We start from the raw sequence: 27,992 nt of genomic DNA, 5'->3' as shown, positions 1-27,992 counted from the left end.
TGCGTTTTCACAGAGAGATAGCCGAGCAGAGGTTGAAAACAAGACTGATTTATTCATGCAATTTACTTCACACAATTGCAAGCGTCAAAACAGCCAAAATAAAATAAAAGACAAAATAAATCCTTGCCTCTGTGGGCGGCTACCTTCTCACGCTGGAACCTACCTAAGAGTCTGTCTCCAACCTACTGTTGGAGCAAACTTTCTTATCCTACAGCGGATACTCAACAGTCCATGTTTTATCTATAACAGGTCCCTTTACTCTTCAGACTCTTCACATGGAACATGTCCCTTTGTTTTCTTTCCACGTAGCAAAACAGTCCATGTCCTCACCTTTGAGACGTCTTCACACTTGGTTACCCTCCTTAGCTTCACATCGCTTTAGGGGGTCTTCTCCCATGCTCACCAGCTTGTCGGGAGGCACACATCCGACTGTCCCCCTCTCCCAGCCCACACGGCGACAGGCGGCAGCAGTCCTTCTCCCATGCCCACACGGCGTCGGGAGGTACACGTATGTCTGTCCTCCTCTTCCCAGCTCACACAGCGACAGGAGGCAGCAATGCATAAACTTTCTTTGGACAAATTATAGAGGCCTTAATTTCCTCATTCCGAACAGCTGAAGGCCTTTCAACCTCCTTACACCTTCCTGCTGCCTTTGGCAGCCGACACCCTATAATAATTAGTGAACTTTTCAAAGCAGGTGGGAATGTGTCTCCTCTCAGTGACTACATTCCCAGATTTACCTGACTTCCTGTCACACAACCCAAGAGCGAAAGTGAAATTTGGTGGGAGATCCTCGGAGTGCTTTCTGCTTTTTCGTGGGACAAGGCAGGGGTATCCGTTATCACCCCTGCTATTTGCTATGGTGATGGAGCCTTTGGTCAAAGCCATTAGAACAGCTGATAGCATAGGAGGGTTTAAAAGGGGGAAAGAGGAAAAGATATCGCTATATGCTGATGATGTCCTTTTATTTCTGGAAGATGTGAACTACTCACTGGTTGCAGCGATTGATATGGTAAAAAAATTTGGTTCGTTCTCTGGACTTTCCATCAACTGGGAGAAATCTATTCTTCACCTGGTGGATGGGTTGGTGCGAGAGCTGCCGAAGAGAGTCAATTATCTGCAGGTGGTTAAAAGCTTTAGATATCCGGTAATAATTATGACAGCTGATCCCGGGTTATATATACGTGAAAATTTAGAACCATTAATAAAAATATTTAGAAAAAAATGAGACATGGAGTCGTCTTCCCCTATCTGTAATGGGTCGTTGCAATTTGATTAAAATGATATGGCTTCACCAAATATTGTATATCTTGCATAATTCCCTAATGTGGATTCCAGGAATGTGGTTCAAGAGACTGGAGGGGCTTTTTAGAAAATGATCTGGAGGAAAAGTTAGAATTTGTCTATGAACTTTACTATTACCAAAAGGTAGGGGGAGTTTGGATGTGCCTCATCCCTTGAATTACTTCTTGGCATCTGAATTACAACAAATGGGAGTCTGGGAAGTGGGTAACGACACTACCTGTTATAACTCACGGGCACTGCTGTCCTATGTTCCCCACAAATCAATTACAAAGGAACTAGAGGCAAACGCATGGGGTGGGGTGAGACAGAGTTTGACAGTAAAAATACTGGAGAAGATATGGAACAAAACAATCTTGTTATTTGGTTATTTAGGACTTACAGATTACACACCCGTCTGGGATAATGAAAATTTAATTGAACTTAAGAAAATAGGAACTTTTAATACTTGGAAACAGAAAGGAGTGATTAAAATATTGCAGTTATACAAAGTAGGGATATTGAAGACTTTTCAGGAATTGAAAGAAGAATTTGGGCTATCAAATAGACACTTTTCTATGTATCTGCAATTGCGACATGCTCTGGCAACACAATTTAAGGAAGGTGGATTCGTTTATAATAGGATCCCCCTGTTAAAAAAATCGATAGAGGTTACATCTTTAAAAGTGTTGATTTCAGAATTATTATTTATTTTTTTCCAAGAAAATTTCAGAATTATATGAAAATATACAAGAATAAGTATTGGATAAAGACTCCCAACTGGCTAGCCAAATAAAATGGGAAGAGGATCTTGGGAAACTGACAGATGCCCAATGGGATGGTATAGTAACCTCAGTATACAAGTTATCCTTCTCAACATCTCAGAAACTCAAACAGTTCTATATACTCCATAGAGCATTTTATGCCCCCAAAAAGCTGTTTTGATTTGGGAGAAGACCAGATGCGCTCTGCCCCAGATGTAAAGTGGCAGTTGGGTTTCTGATCCACATGCTATGGAGGTGCCCCATGCTACATAGATACTGGAAGGAGGTGTTGGATAAAATAAATTCAGTATTCCAAATACATTTACAGTTGGACCCAGTTTTGTGTATATTGGGGTAAATGAAGCAGAAAGGAGGATATGAGATCAAGTGAACAGCAGTTTTAAAATGTCCATATCAAGCCAGAAAAGCAATAACAGGAAAATGGCTAAATTCTGAACCCCCATATATATTAGACTGGCTAAGAAAAGTCAATAATATAATAATTAGAGGAAAAGTGGCTTGTATAAGAAAAGGAAATATAAGTAGGTTTGAAATAATATATAAAACATGGATAGAAACTCCTGGCTTGGCTCCCGGGGTAATAGATATGTAGAAATGTTTATTAAATAGTACAATTTTAAAAGAGTTTTGGGGAGGGTGAGGGGAGAGATGTTAAGAAATCATTGTATGTTTGCTTTTTATATTAATATGTAACTTATTTTGAAGGAAAATAATAAAGATATAAAAGTTAAAAAAAAAAAGTATTAACTACGCTAGTGTCATCATAAATTAGAGAAAGGGTCCATTCACAATGTAAATACATTACGTCAACTCAAAATAAAGACTACTAATACATAGATCATTGGCTTGTTTATCCAATGCGTTTTCAGGAACAGCGTACAATTTATCAAGAATGGATGTGCACCTTAAAACACATGAATTTAGTTATCACATTACAGGTGTATACATATTGCCCCATATTGCATAACATTTGATCCATCAATGTTGGAAAATATACCTCATTTTGAAATTATATCATATATGCATTCAGGCCCGGACTGGGACAAAAAAAGGGCCCGGGCATTTTACACTGAGCAGCCAATTTTTTCAGGGACCGGGGGGGGGGGGGGGGGTTTGCGGGGGACAGCTGGTGACATGGATATATTCAGAGTATGTCCTCTAATGTTCCGGAGGAGACACTGTGATATAGAGGGGTCTGCAATGTGAAGAGGCACTGTAATGATTACAGTGCCCCTAGAAATCATGTCCCCCTTTTAATCTCTGCTTACTGTGCAGATCTCCAGCTCCTCCCACCCTGCTCCCTTACATCAGAGTCCGCAAAGTGGCCCCCTTACATCAGAGTCCACACGGAGGCCCCCTTACATCCGAGTCCGCACAGAGGCCTCCTTACATCAGAGTCCGCACAGAGGTCCCCTTACATCAGAGTCAGCACAGAGGCCCCCTTACATCACAGTCAGCACAGAGGCCCCCTTACATCAGAGTCAGCACAGATGCCCCCTTACATCAGAGTCAGCACAGAGGCCCCCTTACTTCAGAGTCAGCACAGAGGCCCCCTTACATCAGAGTCTGCACAGAGGCCCCCCTTACATCAGAGACCCCCCACAAAGCCCCCTTACATCAGAGACCCCCCCACAGAGCCCTCCCTTACATCAGAGGCCCCCCAACAGAGCCCTCCCTTACTTTAGAGACCCCTCACGGAGCCCCCCTTACATTAGAGACCCCACAGAGCTCCCTCTTACATCAGAGAGCCCCCCTTCCAACAGAGACCCCCCACAGAGCCCCCCTTACATCAGAGACCCCCCACAGAGCCCACCCTTACATCAGAGACCCCCCTTACATCAGAGACCCCCCACGGAATCCCCCTTATATCAGAGACCCCCCACAGTGCCCCCGCCTTATATTAGAACCCCCCCACAGAGCCCCCATTTACATCAGAGACCCCCCACAGAGCCCCTCTTCTTACATCAGAACCCCCCTTACATCAGAGACCCCCACAGAGCCCCCCATCCTTTAGAGACCCCCCACAGAGCCACCCTTACATCAGAGACCCCCCAAAGAGCCCCTCCTTCCTTTAGAGACCCCCCACAGAGCCCCCCTTACATTAGAAACCCCCCACAGAGCACCCCATACATTCGTTTTACATGGTGAGGCAGGAGAGAGGGTGAACTTACTCACCCCAGGATGAAGGCTCTGGCACATGCTGTCTGCAGATTTTCTCCTCTGGGTTTAAACTTCCCACCCACACATCCCTGGGGAGTGTGGGCGAGGCAGACCCAGGAGGAGAAGGGGCGGGAGGAGGAGGAGCAGAGGATCTGTCTCTCCTCTCGCTTCCCTGCAGAGACAGGAAGGGAAATGTCAGCGGCGGCTCTGAGGCTAAGCTGTGAGAAACACAGCTTAGCCCTGCAGTCGGAGGAGACAGAGGCACAGCCGCACAGTGGTAGGTAAGCGGCTGCCACGGCCTGTGTTAACCCTGTCCAGGCCACGGATGCCGCTTACCTCCCACTGTGCGGCCTGATCATCAACCGGCCATGGAGCGGGTGACCCCGGCCCACTGGGCAAATGCCGGTCTGCCCGATGGCCAGTCCGGGCCTTTATGCATTGAACCCCTAATTCAACATAAAACTATGTACAGATTTAAGCTTTGGTCCCCTGTATCCAGGTACTGTATATACAAATGTAGCGTCCTGCCCTAGACTGGCTAAATTTAGTTTTTGGCTTTGCTGTACTCATCTAAGCAGCAATTTAGTTTTCAGGTCTGGTTGGGTCTGTCCCTAAGCCTGGTGGTTGATTACTCCTGCTTGCGTCTGGAAGAAGCTTCCAAAAATTGAGAAGGTTATGGGTTATGAATATTTATCTGACCTTAGCCATTTCCTGAGAGGGAGGCCCAGAAGGTGTAGCTGAAAAGAGGATAAATGTTTTACATGGTCTGATCAGAGCTTTCTCCCCTGGGGTCTCCCCCCGGAGATACCCTGTGTGTTACAAATAAGCTGTTGCTGTTAGGCCTCAGCATGGGCTTGGCTGAGGTGCTTGAGGGAACCTGGACTTAGAGAAAATTGCTGGAAGAAGCTACCTAATGAAGCTGGGCTGAAGAGGGAACACTTTCACTGAAAAATGTCACAGGGAAACTGGTTGCTGAGCTGTCTCTTGCCATTTTGAGTAGCACCTTTCTCATAAAGCTCCAGGTGTACCAATACTTGAAGGATTAGATGCCAGAGGTTGCTACAAGAAGTGTGACTGCCCATACAGAGTTTTAGATTAGCTGGATGTCCCCTCCACTTCCATAAATACTTAAGGCTGCTAGTGAAGGGCCTTGGGACTGTCACTGAAACAGGACTTTGCTAAGAGCTTGTCCTCCTATACCTGCATGTGTTTTTGGAGTATGTTGCACCCTCATTCCGCTGCCCACCTGTGTTCAAATACTGCAAAAAAAAAATTCAAAATGACAACCCTAGACTGAGTCTGAAGTTTGTCAGTGTGCCCTGGAACTGGTGCCTGGGCTGGCAGCTTCTCTACAGGTACGGGAGACCTGTGTTATTTCCAGATTGCTACACAAACGTACCTGGATACGAGAGACCAAAGCCTAAAAAAGAATAAAGAAAAAAAGGAATTTGGACATTTGGAGGAGGCAGAAAGCAATAAAAGGCACTTTCTTGAGTTAGGAATACATACTTACTAATACATACTAATTAAGTATGTTTTTATAAAACCATAAGTGACTATTTTTTTCCATTAGAGTTTTTATTTCAATTTTTTCAACATACAAAATACACAAGCTTCATTCTCGATTCAGAGAGGACAATTAGATGGAAATAAGGAAAATAAACATTAAAGCGGTTGGAAAGGCACAAGGATTTTTACCTTCATGCATATGCATGAAGGTAGAAAACCTTCTGTGTGCAGCAGCCCCCCTAGTACTTACCTGAGCCCGATCTTGATCCGGTGATGTCCACTAGAGCCTTGCCTTTCCGGGGACTCCCACCCCTGCTTAGATTTCGGTGAGAGGGAGAAGCAAGGAGAGCTGGCGTGGGACTTGAAAATAGGAGGACCTGGGCTGCTCTGTGCAAAACCATTTCACAGAGCAGGTAAGTGTAACATATTTGTTATTAAAAAAAAAAAAAAACAAGGCTTTAAAATCGCTTTAAGTACTTTAAAAGGAGCAAGAGGGATCGGTACAAAGCACATATAGAAAGTTAGTTCCCAGTGTAATATACAGCATATTAATCACTCTGGGTTCCACTCTGGCTGCCTTGTGGCACATTACCAATACTGTCTGCTACAGCTTCAATTTCATGTTATAAACCTCTGCCCATGATGGCCCTATCTATATGTTGAGTGGACACAAAGTAAGATGTGGGTCAGTTATGTCCTTACTTTACTTTTGGAATTGAACATAGCCCCCTATAAGGCTTATGGAATAAAAGAACCCAAAAAGGACCTTAAAATCGGTGCACAAATATGGGTGCAGTCAAAATGGCCCTGGGTTGGCGGTATCACTGAAATGAAAAAATGTTCTTGAGTCAGTGGTGTCACTGTAAGTAAAAACTGGCCCTGCATCTGTGATGTCACTGAAAAGAAATATTGCACCTGCTTTGGTCGTGTCAGTAAAAGGGAAAAATGTCCCTGGTAATATCACCAAAAGGTAAAAATGTCCCTGCATCGGTGGTGTCCCTGGCAGAAACACAACTACAAAGCTCCTCCAACACGCCAACCCCCCTCCCCCCTCCTTTCCTCACTACAAAGCTCCCCCCATCCTCCCCCTAGTACAGAGCTTACACTAGCTGCTTGCTAAATCTTCTTTAAGATAGCTGTTACTGGAAGTCCCCTTTTGGAAACTTTATTCTCATCTCCTATGCTGGTGGCAACTGCAAAAGTTTGATTTTTCCCATCACTTTCTGAGTATCAAAATATTATTAAAAGTCTAGATTATTTTTATTTTTTCACCATGTTTTTAATATCTCTATAATCCTTTTCATTTCAGGCTTGCAGCCAGTATCTGAAAGATACCAACATGCTTTTCATTGGTGGGCTGCTGGTGGCCATATCAGTAGAGAAATGGAATTTGCATAAACGGATTGCCCTAAGGGTTTTGCTCCTTGTTGGAGTGAAGCCAGCCCTGTGAGTTACATCTATGAATGCCTATATAGGCTCACAAGCAAGGTTGTGGGTGTTATTATTATTAATAATATTATTATCATTATTATTATACAGGATTTATATAGCGCCAACAGTTTGTGCAGCATATTACAACATAGGGCAGACAGTACAGTTATATTACAATTCAATACAGGATGTCCAAAGGGCCCTGCTCGCTAGAGCTTACAATCCAAAAGGGAGGGTCAAGTACTACAAAAAATTAATAACTGTGGAGGATGGACTGATGAAGAAGATGAAAGCATACAAATAGTATTGAAAGCCATGGGAGGCTATCAGCTGACCCAGGGAGGAGGTGTAGACTGAATATAGAAGAAGTCCAAAAACAGGTCCTTGGGGGACCCCAACAGAAAAAGGAAGAGGAGAGGAGGAGGTAGAATTTTAGGTGACACTGAAGGTGCATTGGGATATATAGGATGTGAACCAATAAAGACAGAGAGTGGAGTTTTTGAGGAGGAGGAGGGGGGTGGTCAACCATATTGAAGGCAGTAGAGAGGTCCAGGAGTAGGAGTACAGAATAGCGACCATTGGATTTAGTCGTTAGAAAATCATTTGTAAGTTTTAGGAGAGCCGTTTCTGTGGAGTGCTGAGGGCAAAATCCTGACTGAAGGGTATAGAGAATGTTATTCTCAGTGAGGTGGTAGCTCAGTTGGTTATAGACCAGGCGTTTAATGGGATTTGAGAAAAAGGGGAGCAAGGAGATGGGACGTAGGTTGTTAAGATTGGTGAGATCCAATAAGGACTTTATAAGCATGGGGGCGACTAGTGCATGTTTTAGAGAGTTGGGGAAGATGCCATTAGAGAGGGAGAGATTGAAGATGTAAGTTAGAGAGTATACGATAGTACCAGAGGGTCACTGCTGTAGCATATGTAAGGGAACAGAGTCCAAATGGCATTTGTTTAGATGGACATTAGAAAAAATTCAGCAACCTCATCTATAGTAGCGGAGTTGAATGAGGGAAAAATTTAATGTACCTGTGGACCTGGAGTGTTAAGTGAGAGAGGAATCTGAACAGTAGAGATCTCATCACAAAGTATATCAATCTTATTTAAGAAGTGATTGGCGATCTCCTGGGCAGTGAGTGTTAGTGAGTGGAGGCAGTGGAAGATGAAGTAGAGAGTTAAAAGTAGAGAAGAGTTGATGGGGACTGGATGAGAGGGTGTTAAAGAGAATGATAAAATATGTTTGCTTGGCAATGTGGAGGCAGGAATTGTATTATTGAGGACAGTTTTATGTAGTGATGGTGGTGAGCGTGTCCAGGGAAGATGAGAGTGTAATGTTGTAGACAGAAGTGGCCAGGAGGGGGGAGGACAGGAATGAGATTTTGTCATAAAGGTGGTTAGTAGCAGAATACAGAAGAGATGGGTTAAATTGGCGAAGGTTTCTTTGGGTAACTGTTAGGCAGTTGGAGGGAAAGAATATGGAAGCTAGGGAGAGAGTGTTGCTGGTTAAAAAGATAGGTTAAAAAAATATAAGTTGTGATTCGGTGTTAAAACAAAAAAATAAAATGGCTAGAAGTGACATTTTATGCATGTGTGGATACTGTAGAAATTGCCCTCAGGCAGTGCCCGAATGGTAAGTTTGCCCCTGGTAACGTCAGTAAAGCAGCATAATATAGGATTTTTTTACCATTTTTTTTTAGAAAGTCTTGTCAATTTTGATTATGTTGCCACCTACAGAAGGTATGGACACTGACAAACAAAAAAATTGTAGACACGCCAGCATAGCCCTTCCTACTCCCAGCAAGCCTCAATTTTTTGCTAGTGTCCAAGGAATTTTGGCATCTTTTTTTCTGCTCTGCTGCTAAGTCTTACATTTTTATTAGCTACTTTTCCCTTCAATCAAAAAGAATATGCTGCTTATGAGTTGGGATCTATGAGCAGCTTTCGCCTCCAGCCTTTCCTAAACTTGAATTTGGAGTGCCGTTCCCGGACCTCATTTGACTGGACCACAGAGCTAGCCTGAAATATAAACTTCAGGCACTGGACTCTGCATTGTGGTGCTTTCCAAACCTATGCGTACCAGTAACATTTTTACACATGGAGCTCTTTCTAGATCCAGACCCATGGCATTGCCTCAGTTCCCTTAAGACTGACTTTGTGAACAGACTTTGTGTATGGAGTACCAGGAGCTACTTCATTACTAGGACCACTGAGTATAGTTTAGGTCTTTCATTAGCTCCACATGGCCAAATCTTGTTCTATTAATGGAGGACTTCACTGCAGTCAAGAAGGACCTAATGGACCAAATAGCCCTAATAATTGCTGACTCTGACCACAGAGGCCATAAGCACACTCCCACGCCTTCCCCTGTAGAATCTTTCTATGATATGCCCACAGCATTACAGGTTTTTGAGCCCTCAGCCATCAAGACCCTGTCGGATGCTGAGTCTCTTAAGGTCCTGATGGAAGAGCCTACACCTGAGGAGTCCTAGTCTTCTGCCATTACTCTCAAACTGAAGTCTGTTTCAGTGCCCCATGATGTAATATGCACTACTTTAAAACTTGAGGAGCAGCCTATATCCTTTACCAGTTCTGTCCTCAGTCAGGGCTCATATAGGGCTCCTAGGACTGAAAAGACATTTAGGTCTTCCTTTAATGAGACTGCAAAAATCCTTTTACCTTGTTAGAGCCTTGGTCTCTTTAACAGGCTCTGTACTGCAACCTTTCTTGACTATGACCTTAATCTGTCAAATCTTAGCTGACTGGTCTATGGCCTCAACTTCCAAATCTGCCAAGTCAATCTATAAATCTTAGAATTTCAAGTCTTTCAAACTCTAGGAAAAAAATCTTTGGAATGGGGGGGGGGGGGGGTTGCCACACTTTTCAAAGTTGGGGAAAACATTTTTTTGGGTGGTAGGTTCTCAGAGCTTGGATGTAATTTAATTTTTGACAATTTTTTTAACTAAAACTTTATTTATATCACATTAGGGATGAAAACATCCCCTATGTGATATAATTTCTTTGTGACAGGCTCTTTCAGTCATATCAGGGGCCTTTTAAAAATATGTCTCACCTGCCTTCTATTGAAGCTAATGGAGCACAGATCATGGTCCACTAGCTTCTTCGCTGGCTGTAGGAGCCAGGGAAAGTGACCAAAGAAAGTGGAAGTGACATTATAGCATGTCATTTCCGGTTCTTTACAGATACCTGGCAGTACCCTTAATGCGTGTCTGAGGCCTGCAGGTGGGAGCCCAGGAAGCATAGAAAGGGGAATCATCAGGGCTGGCTTACCAAGCGGGCACACCTGGGCATAGCCCAAGGGCTCCAAATGCACATGGGGCTCAATTAGGGTCGGTTGGATCTAGGGGGAAAATGCTGGCAGTGTTGGGGTGGCATAGTACACTGCTCTGCGCACAGAGATGAACTAACAGTAATTTTGTTAGCAGCGGCACTGCGCCCACCTGCTGCCTGCAGTCCTCAAGTTGTCATCATGGCCGATTGCTGGCCTGGGCGGCTTGAGCTGCTGTCTGGCCAGAAGTCATGGGAGTTTGTGGCTGGGAGCGGGTGCACTGTCACTGTGCTGTGCAGATCCTGTTACTTAATATCTGTGAGTGAGATATTATGAGGTACAAGAATAGGATTGCACAGCACAGTGTGTTGAACAGGCCAGTGACTTTGCTCCTCTTCCTGATGATCCATCCTATCCTTGTTGTACCTGCCCCGGCATCCCTACCCATACTCTACCCTCTGATGCACACACACACACACACACACACACACACACACACACACACACACACACACACACAGGCTTTCTGTGTATATGTGCAGGTGTGCAGGACAGATGTCAAGCTGGAGAACACATACACACACTACAGACGGCGATCTACCCCTTTCCTCCCTTAAAACTCCTTCCCCTTTTGCTTTGCAGTTTCAAGTTGGATGGCAGTCCAGTGATCCTATTCCTCATAGTTCTAGACTGGTTCAGGCAGAAGTAGTGCTCTGACCTGACAAGACTCCTAACAGATGATATGTTCTAGATCATCTGAATTTTCTGTCTAAAGAACACCTACTTCACCGTTGTTAGCTTTAAAGACATGACTTTTGAAGCCCACATTTTTAGTGACAGGGGCATTTCTGAATCAGTTATTCCTACAATGCTAAAAGTTCGAAAGTCTACCTCCTGTATAGTCTATACCTGCACATGGAAGGCATACTTTGCATGGTGCGAGGCAACAGACTTTCACCCTAAGAAAGTAAGATGAATCTTGTTTTCTTGCAGAAGGGTCTGAACCTGTATCACTAACAAGAGTCCAATCCTTGTGCTTCATTTGAAAGACCACTGGCTTTCCATTCTTCATAAGACTCTCCCAGTTCACTCCCCTGTGACTCCAAATGATCTGAATTTGTTTTTTCTGCACTTCTAAAACCTCTTTTTGAACTGATCAGGGATATTTTCCTTTCCACTCTTACAAGGCAAGGTTGTGTCTCTTGTTTTCATCAACCCTGTGAGGTAGATGTCTGAGTTGGTTGATAGCTCTATCATGCAAAGAACTTCCCCTCCAATATCTCTCTTTCTGGCTCATCAGAAGTTATTTCCCTCCATTTCCTGGATAAAATTTGTACTGCGACAGTTTACCTCATAACCTCTTCTTCCTTCAGAAAGTCTGACTCTCTCTTTGTCATTCCTTTGTCATTCCTCATGGTCCCCACAGAAGTGAACAAGCTTCTCTTTCCACCATTTCTCAATAGCTCAGACAGATCATCCTTTAAGAATATGATTGGGTGCCACCCATTCCTGTAAGGGCACACCCCACTGGATCTTTAAGTGCCTTTTTTAGCGGTTTTGGATCAGGCTATGGTTTTTCACATTTACAAGGTTGCCATCTGATTTTCTGTTTAAACGTTCTTTACATTTTCACAGGTGGATGTTCAAGCTTCATCTGATGCCAACTTTGGGCATAAGGTCCTTCAGGCGGCTCTCTGAGTAATAGGAAGTTCCTTTGTTCTGTTGTTTTTTTGTGGGCCTGTTAGTGTTTCGTTTGCTGTTGCCCACCCCTCAGTTGAGTGGACTGCTGTTGGATAAGAAAAAAAAATTGGATCTTTTTCTCCTATAGACAGCAGTACCACCTGAAAGTAAAAGGCTGTATGTCTCTCTATGGACTTCAGGAAAGGGACTTTACGATTATTAGTAGGGATGCACCGAAATTTCGGCCGCCGATATTTTCGGCCGAAAATGCTACTATTTCATTTCGGCCGATAGGGGGGTTAAAAAGCCGAAAATGTATGGCCGCTGATCTGTGAAAGAAGTGAGTCATTGACTTCCCTGTCCGCCGCGATCCGATGCGGTGCCTTCATTGTGATTTACAGCTTGCTTTCTAGACCAGTGGAAGTCCCGGGGGAGAGGGACCCAGAATGCACAGTGACAGTGTAGGAGGATCTCATTCTCCTCCGCGCCGATTGCTGCATCGCTCCACCCACCTCCTCCCTTCAGTGCCTTCCCGTGGTGTTTGCTGTGGAGGAAGGATGTTGATATGTGCTGTGCTGTAAAAAGAAAAAAAACAGTTTCTCCCTTTTCCCCTGCATAAATGTCAGTAGTAGAACGGATTCACAGCCTTGTGCAGTGCTCACCCCCTTCTAATTGCAGTGCGCGAGTGTCATTTTTACAGTAACTGTGCATATGTATAGCACTGATTACTGTAGTAATGTCACTGGTCCCCCCCAAAAGTGTCAAAAATGTCAGTCAGGGGTCCGATCTGTCCTCCGCAATGTCACAGTCGCAGCACCGACATTACTCGTTAAAAAAAAAAAGAAAAAAAAAACCATAGACAATCTTTCCCTTAGTTAGTAAAACGCAATAACATTTGCGCAAACCAATCAAAATACGCTTTTTGCGTTTTTTTTTTTTTTTTTTTATCAAACATATGTAGCTGAAAACAAGTTGGCCTAAAATGTTAAAAAATTTAGATTTTTACATTTTTTTGGGGGGGGGGAATTTCATATAAAAAAAATGTGAAAAATATTGTTATTTTTTGCGAAATTGTCACTCTTTTTTTGTTTATAGCGCATGATCAAAAAATTGCACAGGTGATCAAATACCACTAAAAGAAAGCTCTGTTTGTGGGAAAAAAGGACGTCAAATTTGTTTAGGTACAGCGTCGCACGACCGCGCAATTGTCCGTTAAAGTCACGCAGTGCCGAATCGCAAAATACCCCCTGGTCAGGAAGGGGGTAAAATCTTCCGGGGCTTAAGTGGTAAAATCATTTGGAGAAAAAAGTCATTTTCGGTTTCGGTTTTCGGCCAAGGGCATCCTGAATTTTCGGTTTCGGCCCAGAATTTTCATTTCGGTGCATCTCTAATTTATTAGAAATATCTTTTATTAACAGCAGTCAACACAGGTTTAAAAAGTATTTTTTGTATACAGTAATTTTATATAATGTTGTATTCTGAAAGGTTCACTGACTACAAACTTAAAATATGATAAAACATAAAAAAAACATCTTTTGTTCCCAGGTTGCTTCTGGGGTTCATGGTGGTTACAGCCTTCTTGTCCATGTGGATCAGTAATACAGCCACTACTGCCATGATGATACCAATAGCCCAGGCTGTCCTGGAGCAGCTTTACACTTCAGAAGAAAAACTAAAAGATTGTCCAAAAGACTTTGATAATATCAATGAAAATGAAAATGGAGGCACCAAACTGACTTTTGACAATAAAGTAACCAAGGAATCCAAAGCAGAAGATAATCAGTCAAATGGAAACATAAACCAGGCATTTGAAATGTATGAAAATCATATAGATTCTGATCTCATTAAACAGGAGAAGCCAAGTAAGTAACATTTAAAAACAATTCTGTTTACAAATGAAATATTGTGAAGAGTGTGACATACTGATTCAGCAGCAAGATGTTTACAGAGCTGGGTTTTTGGCAATCATACAAAAACAGTGCTTTTGTGTATCATTTCCTAGCCAATCATTACAGTTAGATTGCATACTAGAATAATGCAGTTCTCTGACTCTAGAGCAGAGGTGGATAAGTTCACCTTTTGTAACGTTTTACATGTTACATCCATATTCAGTGTGTAACATGTTAGAAATGTACCGGCCCCCCACCCCACGAGTCCCCGTTTTTGCTCGCTGCCACAATTTAACTTCTTGCCTATTGGGGGTTTTCACCCCTTTCCTGCCCAGGCCAATTTTCAACTTTCAGCGCTGTCGCTTTTTGAATGAAAATTGCTAAAGAGGGTGCACTGATGGAGACTGATATGCAGCAATAATGAGGCAGCACTGATGGTCACTGATAGGCAGCACTGTTGGGCACTGATAGGCTGCACTGATGAGCCCTAATGGTGCGGCACTGATGGGGCGGCACTGGTGGGCACTAATATGTGCCACTGATGGGCACTGATAGATGGCACTGATGGGCACTGATAGGCTGCACTGATGGGCACTGATAGGCTGCACTGATGGGTACTTAAGAGGCAACACTGGTGGTCACTGATGAGACTTCACTGATGGGCACTGATAGGCATCACTCATGGGCACTGATAGGCAGCTCTGATGAGGAGACACTGATAGGAGGCACTAATTGGCCACACTGAAGGGCAATGATTGGCAGCACTGATGGGCACTGTTGGGGCTGCACTTATGGGCACTAATAGGCAGCACTGATAGGCACTGATGATGCAGCACTGGTGAACACTGACGAGGAGGCACTGATGAGCAAGCACTGATGAGGCTGCACTGAAAGAGTGCACATATGGGCACTGATGGGTGTACGATGTTGGGGATGCACTAATCATCAGGAAACTGATGATCAGTTATCTGATTATCAGTGTAGATGTCCCCTTTAACATCTGCCAGTTACTGGCTCTCCTTTCCTCATGCTGTCACAGCATAAGGAAAGGAATGCCGATAACCAGCAAGTGTATTTACATTGTGATCAGCTGTGATTGGACACAGCTGATCGCATAGTAAAGGGCCACTGTGATTGGCCCTTTAACCCGATCTGTGATCAGCTGTGTCCAAAGGACACAGCGATGACAGAGTGTGGTGGCTGTGCGCCGCTGCAGGCATGCAGGGGGCAAGATCAGGGGCGCTAACAGGGGGGGACCACCGGTCCTCTTTTATAGGGCTCGTGCCCACAGGGGGGCCCGAAAGTGAGAGGGGGATTAGTGAGGAATGACAATTACAGAACTCTTCCTCCAGCAACCGAAAGTAGGTCTCTCCCCCCTCTCCCTGCTGCCAGCTTTTATCTGCTGGTGAAAGAGACACAGCTCTGTAATTGTCGTCCTTCACTAATCCCCCTCTCTGTGCAGCCCCCCTTCCCCCTCACAACACTGGCTCTAAAGTTATCTCTGCTCCTGAGATTGTTACTTACTGTAACTACTGTAACCGTTGCTCTGTCTCCCTGACACAGTCACAGCTGATCAGCGGAATTCCCATGGGGTGAAGAACTTATTGAATATGTGAATATCTCCTAAACGTAGCAACCGGTGATAGCCCTGGCGCATGTGCACTGCACTCTCATGGAACAGTGTACCATCCATTGAGAGAGCTGTGCTGTGACCATGACTCTCCCACACATGCGTGTGAGTTACATTATCACAGTTTGGCCAAAAGGCTGGAGCCCAAGAACCCAGAGAGAAGACCAGACGAAGATGGAATCCTTCTAAGTAGTGACAGCACACCGCTGGAGATATCTGTTTTTTAGGTAAGTCTGTCATAATGATATTTCACCAAAGCCCCACCCCTCCTTCCGAACAGGGTTGTTTAAAAAAAAAATTTGTTAGACAAAAATAATTAACCACTTAAGGACCAGGCCTTTTCTAACTCTTGTTTTTTACAAGTTAAAATCAGTATATTTTTGATAGAAAATTACTTAGAACCCCCAAATTTTATATAAATATATATATATATATATATATATATATATATATATATATATTTTAGCAGAGACCCTGGAGAATAAAATGGAGATTGTTGCAAAAATGTATGTCACACCGTATTTGTGTGGCGGTCTTACAAACGCAATTTTTTGGGAAATAATACACTTTTTTGAATATAAAAATAAAAAACAGTGAAATTAGCCCAAATGTTCTATAATGTGAAAGAGAATGTTACACTGAGTAAATAGATACCCAACTTGTCATGCTTCAAAATTAGGCAAGCTCGTGAAATGGCGGCAAACTGTGGTACTTAAAAAATCTACATAGGCAATGATTTCAAATTTTCTACAAGTTACCAATTTAGAGTTACAGAGAAGGTCTAGAGCTAGAATTATTGCTCTCGCTCTAACGATCGTGGCGATACCTCACATGTGTGGTTTGAACACCGTTTACATATGTGGGCGCGACTTGCGTATGCGTTCGCTTCTGCATGTGAGCTCGGAGGGACAACTATTTATGTTACCTTTTATTTCTACTCTGTCCCTTTAAAAAAATGTGTTTTTTTTATCACTTTTATTCCTATTACAAGGAATGTAAACATCCCTTGTAATATAAATAAGCAGGACAGGTCCTCTTTAATGTGAGATCTGGGGTCAAAAAGACCTAACATCTCACATCTACACTTAGAAACAAAAAAAAAAAATGGGCCCTTTAAGGCCGTTGGGAGGAAGTGACGTATGACGTCGCTCTGGTCCTCCAAGGCCATAGAGTTGAGTGGGGCCATCTTGCCCTCACTCGACTTTCTGCCTAGGACTCCATCGGACCTGATCGTTTTCTCCTACTGACAGCTCCAGGAAGCGGGGGAAATGAGAGATTCCACCTCTGGGACCACTTTTATGTCAAAGTGGACTGCCCGCCGTTTAAAAAAATATCGGGGTTATGGTAGCAACCCCCGGTGTTTAACGTCAAAGTACCAACGTAAAACGGGTGGTCCGTAAGTGGTTAAGGGCTCATTTACACAGGCACTCTGATGTGTCATAGTTGACAACATTTGAAAAAAATTTCCAGGGAGACTTTGCAGCACAGCTATTAATTACTTACTACACCCACTACCCTGAAGTTCCGTCCACTCCACATAATTAATCTCTGCATACTTATCATCAGATTATAGGGTCTACTCAATAAAGAGAGAATTACAGGAAATTGAAAAGGGAATTTTAAACCGGAGGCCAAAGTAGCAAAGTTGGAATAATTCTCCCATTCAGCTGCACTACTTCTGCCTAAAGTTTAAAATTCTCATCACAATTCCCTGCAACTCTAAAGTGTCAAATGTGCTCAGTTGTGACCATACAAAAAATTTAATATGTAAATATAAATAAAGTGCAAAGTGTAAATAAGTACATTGCCGGGACAATGTAAATGACCCTGGACAGGCTCCTATTTGCTGGGACTGTCCCGGTAAAAAGGGGACAGTTGGCAAGTATGCTGTGTGAAGGAGGGGTTTGGGCTGAAGCCATCTGTCATTCTATAGGGATGCATCGCCTGTACGTACAGAGCCGCAGGCCCTAATTGGACAGGTGTGCAGTGGCCCCCAAATACTGTCTGTGTTCGGGCCGTACACCTGCATCCCCACGCCTGTCAAATTTAAGGCCCGTACACACGTACCGATCGTCGGCATACAAACGTCGGTGGACGAAGGATCTGCCGATTGTACGCGTGTTAGTATGGTGCCTCCGACAGATGTCTGCGCACAATCCGCGGACAAAAGTCTTTCGTGCAAACATGAAAATATTTGTATGCCGACACCAGAACGGACGATTGTTCGCCTGTCAGTACAGAATTCGGCCGACAGACCGCAGATTTGCAAGACTGGGCATGCTCAGAAAATAGAAAACACAGGGAAAGTTAACCATTACATGACATCACTTCTGCAGTCGGCGGACAAAATTCTTGTGCTGTCCTTGTGCTGTCTTTGCACTTTTCAGCAGACACCGACATCCCGGGGAGAAAAGAGGAACATTTGTAAGCCGACCATCGGTACGTGTGTACGGGGCTTAAGACCTTTAGCTGTGTTCATACAGATCCAGGTGGTTTAGGCCACATAAATGAACCACTGATTCACACTGTACAGACCACAGCACCCATGGGTATGAGCCCCAAGACGCCCCCCTACACACACACACACACGCACACAAACACACACACAGATTTATTTATTAACTTAGTTTTATCTTTTAGATTCAGTAGGAATTATTGTATTTTTAGCGAAATATAGCTTTAATATTTTCTTTGAGAATGGCCCTGTCAGGTAGTCTGTACGTGGCTCCACAATTTCTATCAGCAGCCCTGGGCACGGTTGTGGGAGGACATCAATAGACGTCCTCCCAGAAGTGGACAACCGTGCTGTAGCCGTCATTTGGCAGAGCTTCTTAAAAGATAAGTTCACCTTTTGTAACATTTTACACCCATGTTCAGGGTGTAACATGTAACATGTTAGAAATGTACTGGCCCCTGCAACCCATCGAGTCCCTGTTTTTGCAGGATCCCCCCCCCGCTCGCTGCCACAAATAAACCACTTGCCTACTGGGCACTTTCACCCCCTTCCTGCCCAGGCCAATTTTCAGCTTTCAGCGCTGTCGCATTTTGAATGACAATTGCACGGTCATGCAATGCTGTACTCATGAAATTGTTTTATTTTTTTTTTTTATTCCACACAAACAGAGCTTTCTTTTGGGGGTATTTAATTACCACTGGATTTGTTTTTTTTTTTTTGCTAAACAAATTAAAAAAGAACAAGAATTTGAAAAAAAAAGTTTCATAGTTTCTGTTATAAAGTTTTGCAAACAAGTAATTTTTCTCCTTTACTGATGCAGGCGGCGCTCCCCTTCCCTGCCAGTGTTATTATAACAGTAACAGTGCATATTTTTCGCACTGATTACTGTAGTAATGTCGCTGGTCCCCCCAAAAGTGTCAAAAATGTCAGTCAGGGGTCCGATCTGTCTGCCGCAATGTCGCAGTCCAGCAAAAAATCGCAGATCGCCACCATTACTAGTAAAAGAAAAAAAACGATAAAAATTACATAAATCTTTCCCGTAGTTACTTAGTAGACGCAATAACCTTTGCGCAAACCAATCAAAATACGCTTATTGCGATTCTTTTTACCAAAAATATGTAGCGGAAAACAAATGGGCTAAAATGTTAAAAAATTTTACATTTTTCGGGGGGGGGGGGGGGGATTGTTATATAGCAGAATGTGAAAAATATATATATATATATTTTTTTTTTTTTCAGAATTGTCGCTATTTTTATGTTTATAGCACAAAAAAAAAAAATTGCACAGGTGATCAAATACCACCAAAAGAAAGCTCTATTTGTGGAAAAAAAGGACATCAATTTTATTTAGGTACATCGTCACACGACGCAATTGTCCGTTAAAGTAACGCAGTGCCGAATCGCAAAATATGGCCTGGTAATTAAGGGGGAAAATCTTCCGGTCCAGAAGTGGTTAAATTACAACCTTTAGAATCACTTTAATTTGTCTCAATGGGGAAACTATTGATTGGTACAAGGGAAGGGCTGTGCAGTGAATGTAGATGGATAAAGAAAAATTGTCCGGAAACCAACACAGGACTGACGCAAAAAAATTTCTTTAACCTCTTGCTGACCGCGCCATGTACATATACTGTGGGCGGCGGCTCTTTTGCGCGAAATCACATACAGGTACGTGATTTCGCACTTCCCGGGTCTGCGGCAAGGGCAGCCAATCAGCAGGTCCAGCGCACCCGATGACTGCTGGGACCCACCAATCGTTCCCGAGAGAGGCATTTTGTGAGAGGCATTCTGTGACAAGGTAAGACAGAGATCCTGTGTTTCTGCTAAGCAGGAAGAGGGATCTCTGTCTTCACCCAGTCAAAGTATCCCTCACACAGTAAGCCCTCCCTAGGGACACATTTAACCCTTTGATTGCCCCTGATGTTAACCCGTTCCCTGCCAGTGCCATTAGTACAGTGACAGCAAATGTCACCCACCTGGGTTGTGGACTTAGATAAGTAAAAAACTTTCCAGCAGGGTAAAAAAAAAAAAAACCTGCAGAATGGGTTAGATGGGGGTTATGTTAGACCTAGGATGGGCAGTTAAGCATCTCCAACGTTTTCTTGCTGTCTTCATCCAGATCAGTCTAATTTAGATTAGGCTTCAGAATTGTGTTTATACCCTAATTTGTTTGTTGAGAGAAAACGATTCCCTCTATGTACATTGCTAAACAATCTAAAAACATTTGTTGCAGATTTCTACCTTTTCCTGTTCTCAAGAAAAAGCAGTTTGTTTCACTAAATTCTTTGCACGTGGATTTCTAAATGGAAAGATTTGGTTCAATAAAACCACCTGGTACACCCACAGTATTCTGATGAGACAAGCTGCAAGGTCTTCATCACTTTAGGCCTCATTCCCATTGAGTGTACTAAACCAAACACACATGAAGGGCCATGTTTACCCACAGAGGGATGCTCAGATGCTCGGTGCATCTCCATGAAAGGCAGTCCCATTGCTGTCAGTTGGGACACTGTTCCCCAATGTGACATCCATGCAGATGTGGATGCACAGCTATGAATGCACCAGCACAAGTGTCATATTGGGAGCAGCAGCTCTGTCTGTGTAGCCATTGCATCCAAATTGACAGCAATGGGATTGCCTACATGGTAATTCACAGAACACTTGTCCATCCTGTGTGAGTAAACACAACCCTCCAAGGGGGTATGGTTATGTACACTTTGGTGTACGTTTATTAAACAGAGAAAAGCCGCGATCCTCAGGATCACGACTGATCTCTGGTGTGTACCGGTTTAGGTAGCTGAGATGAAGAGCAGAGAACATGTTCTTCGCTTCTCATCACAGTACATGACCGTTCTGTCACAAACGGCCAGTTTACAAAAGTGAGATCTGAAGATCTCACAGCCGTTACTCTGAAATATCTCCATTTCAGATTCTCCAGCTCAGAGGTGGAGAATCAGGGAGAGAAGCTGGTGCGATTAGAGGAAGAAGACGTCTTTCTTCCTATATATCAGCACCAGTGGGTAAGGTTCAAAATTAATAATAAGAAAAATATATTTGTATATATTGTATGTATGCATGTATATATATATATATATATATATATATATATATATATATATATATATATATATATATAGTTTGTATATATATACTGTTGTGTGTGTATGTATGTGTATGTGTATATATATTTCCTGGCCCACCTCACGTCAGCGCACAATGGGTTAACACCTCCTCTTGAGCCCACAGGACCACCTCTTCCTAGCTAAATAAAAGACAGCCCCTCCCTCACTGAAGTGTTCTTTTTTTTTTTTTGGTCATGCTCCAGGCCACCTGTGGATTGCAGTTGGTAAGTTCTTTGCTTGCTGCAAGGATCCCCCCCCCCACCCGCTGAACCTACCCCTCCATGTTCAGCCTCTCATGGAGTTGGAAGACCCTGAATGTTGGATGGTAAACCCTCCTGAAACTGGGTGCCCTTTGTGCCGGGCCGTGGGCAATGTTGCTTAAACAGCAAGAATATTCTACAGGTTTGGTATTAGTAAGCTCTGCAATGTCACCATTGGATTTTTTCCTGTCCTGTATAGGCAGCATGCCGCACTGCTCTCCTGACTTTGTCTTTGGTCTGAGAGCGGCGGTGGATGATGTCACAGGGGGCAGGGAGAAGTGGTGGTGCGCATTAGTGACCGCCAGTCACCAAGCAGAAGCTTAAACAGTCTTAGAGCCTGTGTAACGTTAAAAAACCCTACCCCGTGAAAATTCCCTACCCTCGTCACTTCCTGTGCACCTACATCATTCAACAGCTGAGCAGCTTCCCACTGTGCATGCTCACAGCTGCGGAGGGTAGAGAATTTTCACGGGGTAGTGTTTTTTAACGTTACACCGCATCAGCTGTTGCCACGCATACATTAAATCATCTCCGCTCCAACCCCTCACACTTCCCTGCGGGCGCGCGTCATTATTCAGCAGGTGCGGCGTCCCACATGATCTCGGCTCCGTGATTTATATTTTCATACACCCGCCGCCGCTTTTACATTTTGGAGCCGAGATCAGGGAAGTGTGAGGGGTTGGAGCGGAGATGACTTCATGTTGGAGCGGAGATGATTTGATGTTCGCGTGGCAACAGCTGATGCTGTGTAAAGTTAAAAAACACTACCCCGTGAAAATTCCCTACCCTCCGCAGCTGTGAGCATGCGCAGTGGGAAGCTGCTCAGCTGTTGAATGATGTAGGTGCACAGGAAGTGACGAGGGTAGGGAATTTTCACGGGTAGGGTTTTTTCACGGAACACCGGCAGAGGAACTGGTTTCTCTCCTCTCTGCAGTCCTGCCAGTTTTCTCTTGTGAGGTAAAGACTTGTTGCTGTTTGCTGTGCTGTACTGTGCTGTGCTGTGCTGTGCTGCGCTGCGCTGCGATGTGTTCCCGGGGGTTAGACAGTCTGACTGGTTTTTGTCTCAGATTCTGTGTCTCCCGTCTGCCTCTGGAAGGACTGCCTGGCCTCACCTGCTGCTGCTTCTGAAGTAAGTAGATGAAAGCAGAGGGGTCTAAAAGGGACAGAGTACCTGTTTTTTTCTTGGTGAGAGAATTATTTTTTTTTTTTCTTTCTATATTTCTTTTTTGTATGAGCTCACCACACCTGTCAGTGGCACAAAAGACTAGCAAAGGTAGGATGGGGGCAGCGTGGGACAATTTTCTAAAAGAGTGCTCAAGGAATGCAAAGTATGATGTTTTGCATTTTTGTTTTTGGCGCGGAGGCCCTAAACGCAAAACATAAGACCCGCCTCTGGTCATCTCCCGACCAGGACAATATGCATTCCTCAGATTCCTGCACAGGGCGGCTTTCATGCTCCTCAAGCAGCTCACATGGCAATGGCTCACATGCGTTTAAATCAGCGCAATAGAAAATGTCTTGCCCAGCCCTGGATGCATGCAGTCTGCAGTGATGGGAAATTAATTTGCATGTATTGCCTCAAATGACAATGGATAAGGAAGCGAATGCACAAATTTCAAAGCCTAGAGGCTGTAGCAGAAAGTATGCAGCAAATATCCATACCACATTCAAGACGAAGGCCAAACATCACGGAAAGCACACAGATATTTCCAAATGCGAAAAAGGAAGGGCCTTCTTTTCCCATGATGATAGAGTTAAAAGCTCAATAAAGAAAAATGGGAGAGATCTGATAAGGAGACCAAATTATATTAAGGGTCTCCAAGCTTTATCCAATGAAGCTGGCTGATGCATGTTTAAGCAACACACTTCCAGGAGTAGATGGGGCCTGCTAGCATCTGATGCGCAAGTGTTTTCGCCTTTCAATACCTTTAGGGATCCTATGTTTTGAAACTGAACTAGGTTCACACCAGATGCAGTCCAATGCGTTTTTATTCTGAGTCAAAGATGCATGAACAGTGTTTACCATGGATTCCAATGGCCTACGCCACACCAGTGCAGTGCAGTGTGTTCCAGTACAGTCAACTAAAGGAGATCATGTTGCACTTTTTCTGTATGGAACACATCTGTAACATGGCAAAACCCCCTTTTAAAAAAAAAAAAAAAATGCACCTGAACACTTCAAATTGTGCATGCAGAAAGGCCCCTTCAACTCAAAAGTTGTGGTGAACTGGCCCGCAGACTTGCAGAAAATCTATACTGTGCCAGGTTTTTTTTGCCTGCTGACTAGCAACAGCATTACCTGTGATGTTTAAAGCGTTAAGAAATGGCCTTTAATTCAAGTGGAACATGCAGGAGTGGGCATGGTTCTGAAGGACTTAAACCTGGCTGCTGACTTTTGGCCGAGGCTTCAGTAGACCTAGTTTTAGTTCTGGCACATTAAGTCACACTGATGAGAGCTTTGTGGTTGTGCCACTGGAGGGTGAATGAAGCTTCCACACAAGCCCTTTGTAACATTCTCCATAAAAGAGGTTGTTGTTTGGCAGAACGCTGGACGAAGCGAGTGACTGACAAAAGAAATGTTGAGATTGTGGCCACAGTCTAACAAGAGGAAACAGCTGTCTTTTTTTCTCAAATCGGTCATTCTTCAGAAGGGTTCAGGAGGCCAATCTTATAGGCCAGACTGAAACTTATCAGATCATAGTGACAGGAGCTCGAACTTCCTTTTTACTGGAATCAAATCCAGAGCAGGCTGCTAGACATCAGGAAAATCTTTTGAAGGTGGGCCTGAACAGTGTCTTCCAGTGGGAACCTGGATAGCCTCCTTTTTTGGAGGGCTTGGGAGACAAACATCAAAGACCGTTACTGTAGCTGGGAGTACAATCACCAAATCCTTTCATTCCTGATCAACAGGTCCCAAGAAGAAAGAATTACTGCAAGATTGCGTATAAGAATTCTACTGCAACAAGTCCATAGTGCTGCTGCTACCAGAAGAACAAATCTGGGGGTTTATCCCCATTCTATCTAGTACCCAAGGCATCAGGAACTTTCCCAACTTTTGGGGTTTAAAGAAATTGAATGGGTACATACACAACAAAAGATTCAAAATGGAGTCCGTGCAAACTGTCATGGCGATGGCTCAGAATGAGGACCGGTTAGAGTCAATTGACCTGGCTGACGTATATATTTCCATGTCTCGGTGCATAACACCAGAGACATCTGAGATTTGCAGTGACCGGCTGTCACTTCCAGTTCAGGTGTTTGTCATTTTTAGAATTGACACAGCACCAATAAACTTTTTGAACACTTTTGTTTTCAGTTGTGGCAGTAATTCGTCTTTGGGGATAAGGCTCTACCACTACTTGGACAACGTTTTTGATTGCCGCAGGTGCTTGACGCAGTAGCTTGCAAAGCATCACAAACTTGTCCTAGAAATAATTTTTTAAGTTCAGTCGACAAGTGAACAAGCAGGAAAAGCAGTTAACCCCTTCTTAATCTTTAAAGGATCTTGGAGTAGTTTTTCATGCTCAAATAGGTCAAGTGGTTTTCCAAATGACAAAAATTTGCAAATTGAAAATTTACGTACGAAGAATCATGGAGACAGCATTTATGTCAGCGAAGGACTTCCCTGTCCCCACTGGGACGTTTTACAGCAGCCATTCCAGTGCTACCTTGGGCCAGGTGGAACATGAGGGCTTTTCAATTTTCCTTACTCAGTCAATGGGCTGGGCTGCCTATGGATCAGAAGGTCTTTTTGTCTGCACAAATTAGCAAGAACTGGAGTTTTGGACACCACTGTGCCTCTCAGCCCAGGAGATGGAATAATTCTGACGTCGGTTGTCGGTCTGCCTCCAGTCTGCGGAGACAAGTGCAAGGTCATTGGAACCTAGTGGAATGCAGATGCTCTGACTGTCTTGAATGTAAGGCAGTTTTTCTAGCATTGCAAGCCTTTTCAGGATCTTCCTCCAAGGGGTCCAAGTGAAGCTGATAATTGACAGCAGTAGCCTATATTGCCCACCAAGGGGGTGCCAAGTGTCTTTCTTTTCCTGGTACTTTTCATAATAAAACTTTTTGCTGGACGGAGATCCGCTTATAGGCAGTTAACAGCAGTCTACTTACTGGGAAAGCAGGATCCACTAACGGATCAGTTATGCAAATTATTTTCCAACAATACGTACCTCAACTAGTAGTGGCTCTATGGGGCCTTCCAGTGGTAGTTCTCAGAGAGTCTACTGAACACACATCTTCCGGTATTTGTAACAAGGTACAAAGGTGAAGTAATTGAAGGTGGATTCACAGTGCCATGGGTTTGTATTCCTCCAGTGTCCCTTGGTTTATGAAGATTCTTCTGATCATTTGGACAGAGTACGTTTATGCCATACAGGTGCTTTCCACCTGCCGAGGAGGCTTTACTTTATAATTGCTTCCCCCAGATGTCATCCACACCACCAATCCTGTTTCCGATCAAACAAGAAGATCATTTATGCCAACGACAATGGCAGCACCCCAATCCAGTGGGACTCTTGTCTGGCTATAGAATTGGCTGGACTAGAGGTGCACGGATTCTCATCCGAGGTGGTTCAGACCTTGAAGACCACAAGTTCATGGACGCTACATATAAGATGATATGAAGGAGGTTTGCTCTGTTTGCTCAGCAAAGAACAATACAGTCTGTGTTCGCTCAACCCTATTCAGTTAGTTTTCATGTGTCAGAACATGTCATTACATGTTCTTTTGAACTTTGGTTTCACTTTTTAAACTTGGCGGCACTGTAATCTCACAATATCTCGTGAGATTACAGGCAGTTCACCCAGTTTTACAAGGATCTCGGCCGTTTTCAGAGGAAAAACTTCTCTGTTCTCCCTCTGAGAGGCGAAGTTCTTGGCCTCCTAAACAGGGTGCCAGAGGAGATAATTTTCCTCTGAGAACTTCAGAGAAGTGAACCGAGAGAAAACTTCTCAGTTTAACCAGTTGCCGACCGCCGCAAGTACATATACTACGGCGGTCAGCCCCGGCCAGGCAAAGTGACGTATGGGTACGTCACTAGCCTGTCACTAGCTTGTGAGCCAATAGCGGGCGAGCGAGCGCCCGCAGAGGTGCGCGCCCGCCTCGGCTCGTTCCCTAACAAGTCAGTGCGTGTGACCCGATGTCCGCCGGTCACTCGAGATCGTTCGCCGTGAAGGGAGAAAGGCAGGCGGCTAATGTAAACAAAGCCGCCTGTCATTCTCCCCTGTGTAAAAATGGAGATCACACATTTCTACTATGTATGACCATTGATTTCTGTTCTTACACCAGTAGCCATGTCCAATCACAGTTAGAAACACGCCCCTAGGGACATACTTAACCCCTCCTTCCCCAATAAAGTTAACCCCTTCCCCGCCAGTGTAATTTTTACAGTAACAGTGCATATTTATAGCACTGGTGTCACTGGTACCCCAAAAAGTGTAAAAAATGTCAGTCAAGGGTCCGATCTGTCCGCCGCAATGTCGCAGTCCCGCAAAAAAAAATCGCAGATCGCCGCCATTACTCGTCAAAAAAAAAACCCAACAAAAATGACAAAAATCTTTCCCTTAGTAAACGCAATAACTTTTGCGCAAACCAATCAAAATACGCTTATTGTGATTTTTTTTTTTTTACCAAGCATATGTAGCAGAAAACAAATTGGCCAAAAATGTTAAAAAAAATTTGATTTTTAAATTTTTTTTTTTGGGGAATGTCATATAAAAAAGTTTGAAAAATATTGTTATTTTTGCAAAATTGTCGCTCTTTTTCTGATTATAGCGCATGATCAAAAAATCGCACAGGTGATCAAATACCACCAAAAGAAAGCTCTATTTGTGGGGAAAAAAAAGATGTCAAATTCGTTTAGGTACAGCGTCGCCCGACCGCGCAATTGTCCATTAAAGTCACGCAGTTCCGAATCGCAAAAAAAACCCTGGTCAGGAAGGGGGTAAAATCTTCCGGGGCTTAAGTGGTTAATAAACGTACACCCTAGTGTGAACACCTTGTGTGTATCTTATAGCACTTTTCCAATGCAAGTACCGGCTCGGCTCTACTCGGCCCTGCTTGGCCCGGTTTGCTTTTCCACTGCTGGTACCACATGGTATGGTGTTGGAACGGTTCGGTACGGTACGGTATGGTTTGCTTTTCCACTAAAGTAGTACTAAAGTTAAGTGGGTGGGATAACAACGGGGTGGGTGGGATTCTCTGACCAATCAGTGGCTAGTAGTGACTGCATGCAAAGGATTGTGAGATATGGTACCGGGTATGGTACCTCTTGGAACCACAATCGAGGTGGTACTGTTTTTGAGAGCCATACCGTTTGGTTCCATGTAGTGGAAAAGCGCCGCCGTACCGTACCGAACCGTTCCTACACCATACCATGCGGTACCAGCAGTGGAAAAGCACAAAAGCGAGCCAAACCGTTTGGTTCCATGCAGTGGAGAAGCGCCACTAGTGCAGACATCTGAAAAAAAATCAGTGAGCCAATTACAAAAGCAGGCAATTACAT

The 27,992-nt window shown here is 43.9% G+C and overlaps 1 protein-coding gene across 1 annotated transcript in view; it reads left to right on the top strand.

Moving 5' to 3' along the window:
* LOC309546407 (solute carrier family 13 member 2-like) overlaps positions 1-27,992 on the top strand; it is a 138,300-nt gene that overhangs the window by 59,693 nt on the left and 50,615 nt on the right. Inside the window, exons 3-4 of the mRNA XM_082246068.1 lie at positions 7,045-7,181; positions 13,675-13,991. Of these exons, the coding sequence (XP_082102194.1) occupies positions 7,045-7,181; positions 13,675-13,991 (454 nt within the window). The remainder of the gene's footprint in view (positions 1-7,044; positions 7,182-13,674; positions 13,992-27,992) is intronic.

Source organism: Pelophylax lessonae (assembly GCF_965119305.1).
Source record: "Pelophylax lessonae genome assembly, chromosome: 2".
Taxonomy (NCBI): Eukaryota; Metazoa; Chordata; class Amphibia; order Anura; family Ranidae; genus Pelophylax; species Pelophylax lessonae.
The sequence above is the reverse complement of the archived record's forward strand: the minus strand, read 5'-3'. Positions and strand labels throughout refer to the sequence as shown.